This window comes from Bidens hawaiensis, unplaced genomic scaffold (genome assembly GCF_021521415.1).
Source record: "Bidens hawaiensis isolate Kalapana, Puna unplaced genomic scaffold, B.hawaiensis_p1.1 tig00016505_1, whole genome shotgun sequence".
NCBI lineage: Eukaryota > Viridiplantae > Streptophyta > Magnoliopsida > Asterales > Asteraceae > Bidens > Bidens hawaiensis.
The window spans coordinates 406,294-413,676 of NW_027492516.1; the positions used below are offsets into that span (position 1 = coordinate 406,294).

The 7,383-nt window shown below is 33.2% G+C and overlaps 1 protein-coding gene across 2 annotated transcripts; it reads right to left on the bottom strand.

Annotated features, from left to right (window-relative positions):
• Positions 1–1,194: 1,194 nt before the first annotated feature.
• Positions 1,195–5,573, bottom strand: LOC143551647 (phosphoglucan phosphatase DSP4, amyloplastic-like). Of its 2 annotated transcripts, none has more exons than XM_077042039.1 (13): positions 5,503–5,573; positions 5,363–5,425; positions 4,178–4,280; positions 4,021–4,097; positions 3,856–3,932; positions 3,661–3,732; positions 3,427–3,559; positions 2,763–2,822; positions 2,616–2,672; positions 2,442–2,537; positions 2,235–2,294; positions 1,631–1,738; positions 1,195–1,557 (listed from the first exon to the last, which is right to left on the bottom strand). In XM_077042039.1, the coding sequence occupies exons 1-13, from the start codon at positions 5,506–5,508 to the stop codon at positions 1,426–1,428; spliced, it is 1,044 nt and encodes a 347-aa protein (XP_076898154.1). In that variant the 5' UTR covers positions 5,509–5,573; the 3' UTR covers positions 1,195–1,425. The 2 variants fall into 2 exon arrangements, with proteins under 2 accessions (XP_076898154.1, XP_076898153.1); XM_077042038.1 differs by having other exon boundaries at positions 3,661–3,741; positions 5,503–5,572.
• Between the last annotated feature and the right edge of the window lie 1,810 nt (positions 5,574–7,383).

Below are 7,383 nucleotides of genomic sequence, written 5' to 3' on the forward strand. Positions count from 1 at the left end.
ATAAAATATCATATATTTATAACCCCTCAATTAGGTTTAACTAATCTAATTAGTTATAAACCTAATGGGCCAATAAGTCCATGTCTTGCTCTAAAGCCCGTTCCATGTAATTTTATCTCATTAAAGTGTCTAACCCGGTTAACTAACTTAAGCGGGTTAATGGTTCGTTAGCTCACGGTGTAACTCTCACGGGTCATAACCCGGTTGGCCGTATTGACTTACCCGAACCGGTCCATAATTCCAACACAAACATCATGGCAGAAAAACTTGGTTCGAGTGTACCAAATGAGACTTCGATTAGTAAACATGATTTTGGAGATTCTTCGTTTTTTCATTCTAGTGATACTTGATTACTTGTAAACTAAAACATAACTCTTTAGACATAGAATTGTTAAGGGTCCTGCTAGGAACACCCAAACATTCTCCAATATGCCCCGTACGGGACGTATTGGGTATACGGACCCCAATATGACCCAATATGACCCAATATGCTCCTTATAGCCGTATACGGAGCATATATTTTTAGCAAAAATAGAGGTGTCCCTATAATTCCCCATTCTAAATCTACCTAATAAAGTAGATTTCATATGTGGTAGTTGTGTAAAGTCTTCTAGTAATGTTGTTCTTGCAAACATAGGTACATGCATTTCACTTATTCTTTCTTCGATGTTGAATCCTGTGTCAGAAGTTGCTTCAAATGTTTGGCAAGAATTAAAAGAAACTTATGACAAGATGGGTGAGTTATTAACCTTTAACTTGCATCAAAGAATCAAATCTGCACCCAAAATAGTACTATTGTGTCGGAATATTATCGTAAGTTAAATTCAATATGGAAGCAACTTGATGCGCTAGGTAAATTGTCATGCACTTGCTTGGCTACAAAAGATTTTGATTTTGTAATCTCTCATTTTTGGGATTAATTTATAAACCATTTAAATGTTTGTAAAAGCCTTTTACATTAAAAGTTCTATTAAATTGTTTTTTAGCATTGATTTGAAGTATGATTAAGCATCTATAGAAGGTTACGAGACACCCGCTAGCATCGGGTTGTCGGGAGATTTAGTTTACAAGCTAAAGTTATCATTCCTAGAAGTCAAGGGACCATAAGTGATGATATTGAAAGATTCGGGTTGTGATTCTACAAAAGATGAGTTTTTGTTATTGTTCGCAAGAAACACTATTACAATAGCTTCGTTTTGGTGTCGAAATTAACCATCACCATATCATTTTATTAAACTAATTACATTTCTATACTATTGGTGACATTTTATTACAAGTAAAAAGTATACTTAGATAAACATTTAACCAACCTGAATCTTGTGCTACCATAACTTGTACCTGGTGCCCCCGACTCTAGTAAACCGCAAATGGCGTTGGCATCTGCAAAAGAAAAGAGTTTTGTACTTCTTCGGGTTTTGAATATAATCACTCTTCAGCGGGGCAGTTGTCAAGAAACTGCCTTATGACTTGTCGCTCATCGGTGGTTAGATCAAAATCATCACTACCCAATCTCTCCCACAATGCAGTCGTTAAGCTTTCAGGATCATCATTACTTACCTTCATCATCATTTAAAAGTCGGTTTTAGCATGTTTTTGTTAATAAATGATCTGTTAGAAAAATGAATCATACCTTAATGTAGTTGTTGATGTTGCCATCTTTATCGATCAGAGTTAACTGTTCATTTTCATTGGTCACCCATTCTCCATCCACGATGTACTTGTATTCATAACGCCCTTCCTGTTTTGTATGTCGATATAATAAACAAAAGACTATAACATATATTCGAATAAAGCTACGGCTTTATGCCCCTAAGAGCATTCACAATCCATTCCCCATCCATATTCCTAGAATTTAACTAAATAACACTATTCTCTAAATTTATCTAATTCCTCATTCCTATCTCTATAATTATTTTTCTTTCTTTCTTCCATTTACAATCTTAACTAATATTATTCATTTTTAGACAATTGCTTATTATAAAAAAAAAGATTAATGCTCAACAAAAACTGTGACTAGTGTTTAAAATTGTGATAATCATATACGAGACCAAAATATACCTGTTAATTTTATGAAGTAGATGAAACTAATTTCTTCACTATGGATCATTTTAAAAAAGCTTTTAAAGTGCTACCACCTAAAAGAATTCTGTTAAGCTAGAAAGTTCATTAAAACACGATATTACTTGATAAATACTAAAACATATAAAAGAACACTAGTTTAAGAAGATGATTACCGGCAGATCTCTATGAAGAGTCCACGAGGGTTGACTTTCATCATATTTCAGTGGAATTCTCTGCAATGAAACAAGAATGTTATCAGTTAATGATTAATACAGTTAACTCACCCATGTGTGTTAATTACTATTAATGAAAATGTCTAAAATGCCCTTTGATGAAACAACTGTAACCAGAACACAAATATTCTAAATCTTCATAGTTACCTGACCCCACCCAATATCAAGTCCAGCTATTTCCACTGAAGAACATTTATCTCCCTTCCACGTCAGCGTGACAGGTTTCCTTTTTAAGCCAGTAAGCTGAAAAACAATAGCTACACAATGTCACAAGTCAGTTAGATTGAGAAAACTAACGAAATAAGAGCTTGAATGACTTACAATATCGATTGTGGCGCTTTTTATAGCATCAATTTTGGGAAAACAAGAACGTTTACTCTGAACAGAAAGCAATAATGAGTTAGTTGCCAATCATACACCTTTGAAATCAGTTACAAAATCTTTGATAAAAATGATAGATGAACTTACCAGTAGCACAGTGACTGCATCACTTAGCTTATAACCTTGAACCCAGAACATGTATGCCAACTGTAATTAGTAGAAATCACATAATATTAATTTTTCCCATGATATATGCTTCAAAAACCATTATTGTGATTGAAGATGTTATTAAAATATGCAAATGTACAGAGATAATTACGAGAGTTTGGAGTGTTAGGAAACAAAAGCAGGGTATATTGGCCATATTATAAACTATATTTAATAGACCGGAAAACTTGGTTTTAAAAGCGTGTGGCGCTCTGATTCATTTTGATCCCTAAAGCTGATGCGCAAATTGTATGCATCATGTGTTACATTGCAATTAACGGTTCAATTTATTCTAATACTGGTCAGCTGCATCATGCATAAAATTGCATCATGTGATACACGTGCATCATGAATCGCATTGCGCAGTGAGATCTGTTAACAACATCATGTGATACACGCAATCTGTGCTCTTGATGTATGCATTTCTAAAACCAAGTTGGCAAATATGAACTTTTTAGTATTTTGAAAAGATTTATCTTATATAAATTATTTTGGTTGGGTAAAATATGATACTGTGCTAGTTCTCAAGGATGCAAATGGAATTTCCTTTATAAATTATACACATAAACACAACCATAGAGAGAAGTTAGGTTTGTCGGCATACCGCTGTTGCAGGAGCTCTTCCAAGTCCAGCTGTGCAATGTATATAAGTAATTCCACCATTTCGGTTAACAGCTTTGTGCAATTTGCTAATAACATATGGAAGCCTTAGCCTCAAATCAAATGCATCAAAGTCCCTACTCCATACACCAAGTGACATAAGTATATTCTTTATACAAGTTAATAAATGTGAAAAGAAAAAAAAAATACATGTAGACTACAAAATAAAATATCCAACCTTATTTCTGCACGTAAGTGTTGAATGTCATCGAAAGGGCTTGCATATTCGCGAATAGCTTCAATATCTACACTAAAATATCTGGAAAACAAGTGAAGGCAAAAAACAATGTGCCCCTCTCTTTAAAATTGAACATAATCAATTGATGCAATAAAACGCCAGCTAATTATATAGTTTAAAAGTGCTTTTGGATACTCAAGATCAGAATTCTGTTGCAAGCAATAAATGGTTTTTACTCCAATACTCCTAAGCTTGTCAACATCTGCAGGAGTCTGCAATTTATATAAAATAAGTCAGTTTCAACCTGACCCGTCTCGACCACCCTTCCCGACCTACCCATTTTGGAGAAAGGAAAATCACCTGCAGACATGATCCGACAATCAAGTCCGGCGTAATAAAATTGTAGTTCATTCCTAGTTCATGCCTATAAGTCAAGACTGAAATCAATATATTAGGGATAATATTATTCGCAAAAGATATTTCTGTACAAATTAGAATTATGAAGTGACTAACTAACCAGCACCCATCGCTTCAGTCATGTTAGAACTATAAATGTCAGATTTCTCATCACTCTCTTTAGTATCTTCAATGTTGACACCAGATGTCGAACTAGGCGTTGCCTACATAATAATCAAAACCGTTTAATCAGGTTATGTTAAAGAATGCTCAATAATATTTATCTCTTTGCACAAAAGTATACATGCTTTTTAACAAATACAGTTCTTTCAAATAGTTAAAACAATCACTTCAGCCAGTGGATAGTTTGAAGGCTTAATTATCGAACCATGTTCATTTCTAAGTGACTAATGCTATTTAGCCTAAACTAATAAAATAAGAAAAAAACATGAAACTGGCCATTTTTTACCAAACTTTTTGCATAAATAGTCGTTTTGATCAACCTCTTATAGTCATTTTTGGAGCTTTGATCTTGCGTGCCATCACGTGATTGGTTAAACAAAACTATCGTCATTTTTTTCTTTTTTAGCACAAAACTGCACCATTTTTGCTTTAGTTCTTACGTGTCATCACGTGAATGGTTACTAGGCTGCGTTAACTTTTATTTTTAAGGCCAAAACATGACAAATGTGGTTTCCGGCCTGTCATTTACTAATTACTATATGCAAGTCCACATGTCATCTTTTAATCGGGTTATACATTCATGGAGTCATTTATAAATGTGACTGAAACCATAATACTAATAATAGTATAATACAACACCTCATAAATAAGTAAAATTGTTACAAAACTGAGAATCAAACAACACTGATCAACGAGCGAGTTCAAATTCAAATTCATGTACAAAATAATCTTAACATGAGAACGTAGGAAACACTACCAGTCTACCAAAAATGAGATCATAGGAAACAATATCAACTACCATACCAATCTACATAAGCAATGTTTTATAATAACAAAGAAAAAAACTTAATAATAACAGCAAAAAAAAATCAAAATCAGCACCAAAATAATAGCAGAAACTACTTATAACAGCATAATGAAAAAAATCTAATAATAACAACAAAATATAAATCAACAAATACTTATAACGTCTCATAATTGGAAATCAGCTTATACGAACAAAAAATAACGGCAAACAATTATAAAAACAAACCTAATAATAACAACAAATCGGTTCTAACTGGTTTCATGTTAAGAATAAAATGTATTTGATCCTGAAACTATATAATATAAGGCTGGTTACCTGCATCAAACAAATTTGACGGAGAGAAGTTGCATTCATCAACCGCTTCTCCTTATGATTTACCTAAACACACAAAACTTACAATTGCACTCAAATCGAAAGCCATAAGCATACATTAAAAATAAATAAATAAAACCTACCGTCATTTTAATGAAACACGGATGAATTGCAGATCCGATTTCAAAGCCTCGCGTAGACAAAAGCGAACACGATCTGGAAATCAAAAACAACAAAAAAATGTATAGCTATAGCTATTAATATTCAATGAATTGAGAGTGAGATTAGCAATAATTGAAGCAAACCTGGGGAGATTGTTAAGGCAATTCATGATGTGATAAGTGTAAAGTGGAAGAAAGTGAAACAAAATATCAAAAAATACAATACAAGAAGAAGAAGCTAGGCTAGTTGTGGAGAGAGCAGTTATAGATATTTATTATTATTATTATTATTATTATTATTATTATTATTATTATTATTATTATTATTATTATTATTATTATTATTATTATTATTATTTGTGGGGTTTGTTAATAATGGTTTGTTTGGCTGGAATTGATTGTGATACAACCTATTTTGCTTGTTAATGGGTGCCCCAGTAAGAACAAAACATTTTGAAATTGATTTGTTTAATCAAAGGGATATAATTTCAAAAGAAGTACTAAAGTTGTTTATCTAATTTTCAAATTGCTGATGTGTTACCAATACTGGTGTCTCAGCATATAGAGCTTTGCAAAAGGCTCTTTATGTATGATTCTTTTGGACATTAAATTGTAGTGGTGTTGAAATATTATATTTTCTAATTCAATTCAATGTGTTTTTGGTTTTCATATATAGGGGGTGGAGCTTTTATACATGATTGGGCTTAGAGACTTGAAAGTTGAAAGTGGACTAATTATTGCCGTGGGATTGAAGACTGAAGTGGGCTTAAAGATGTACGACTCAAGTTGTGAGAAGTTAAAAGAGTTTGTTCCGGTGGGTTCCAGGCCTCCGGCTAGTGGTGTACAAACCGGTTAACCGGTTATTTCAAACCGTATGGTCAACACGGTAAAAAAAACCTGTTAGGCTAATAACGGTCGGGTACTAACCGGTTTCAGTCAAGAAAACCGGTTAGTATAACCGGTTTTGGGTAATAACCAAACTGGTTAACCGATAATAACCCGAAAAAAAAAGGTCTAAAAAAATAATAAAAAACCTAAAAACCGGTTTCAATTAAACGGTTTGTGTAACACCCAACCCGACTTTGGGCTGACGTGTCACTATTTCAGAATCATGTACAAAAGACATATTTTTATATAACAACTGAACTTTGCTACAAAATTATTCCCTAGCGATTTATTTCATACGTTATTAAACATTAATACTATGCTTCCATCTTATTTATTTATCTCTTTTCACACAGTCCCTTCATCCCTAATAACCTGCTGAAAAGAAAGAAATGTGAGGAAGCAAAATGCCACGAGGAGATAATAATAATAATAATAATAATAATAATAATAATAATAATAATAATAATTACTTGACAGAGTTAAATAATCTTATTATTATACACGAAATACCCATTGAGCCCAATACATAATATAACAGAACAGGAGGAACCGGGTAGCTAGTCCAGAACCTATGTGCAATGGTGTACGGGCATACATACAAACCATCCACCAGAAATAATAATATCCTAGGATCGATCCATACGCCTCGAAACATATAACCGGTACTCCGTAGAGTTTAAATTAAACAGGCGAGGCGCTGTGATTTAGGCTCACCGTCACAGTCGGTGCCACGCCATCGATGTCACAATGACATGCTTGTGGTCACCCCCACAAGTAGGGGCGTGCTCGGGTATCGGAGTACAGGGAAAAAAACTATTAATATATATATAATTCTTAAATATATTAACGTACGTAATTTAATGTGTCAGGCCAATACTGTTTTACATCAAAATGCGATATGAATACAATTTAATTTAAAATAATATTGCATGTAATATGGCTCTAAATTGATTTTCAGAGTCAAACTGATGGAGA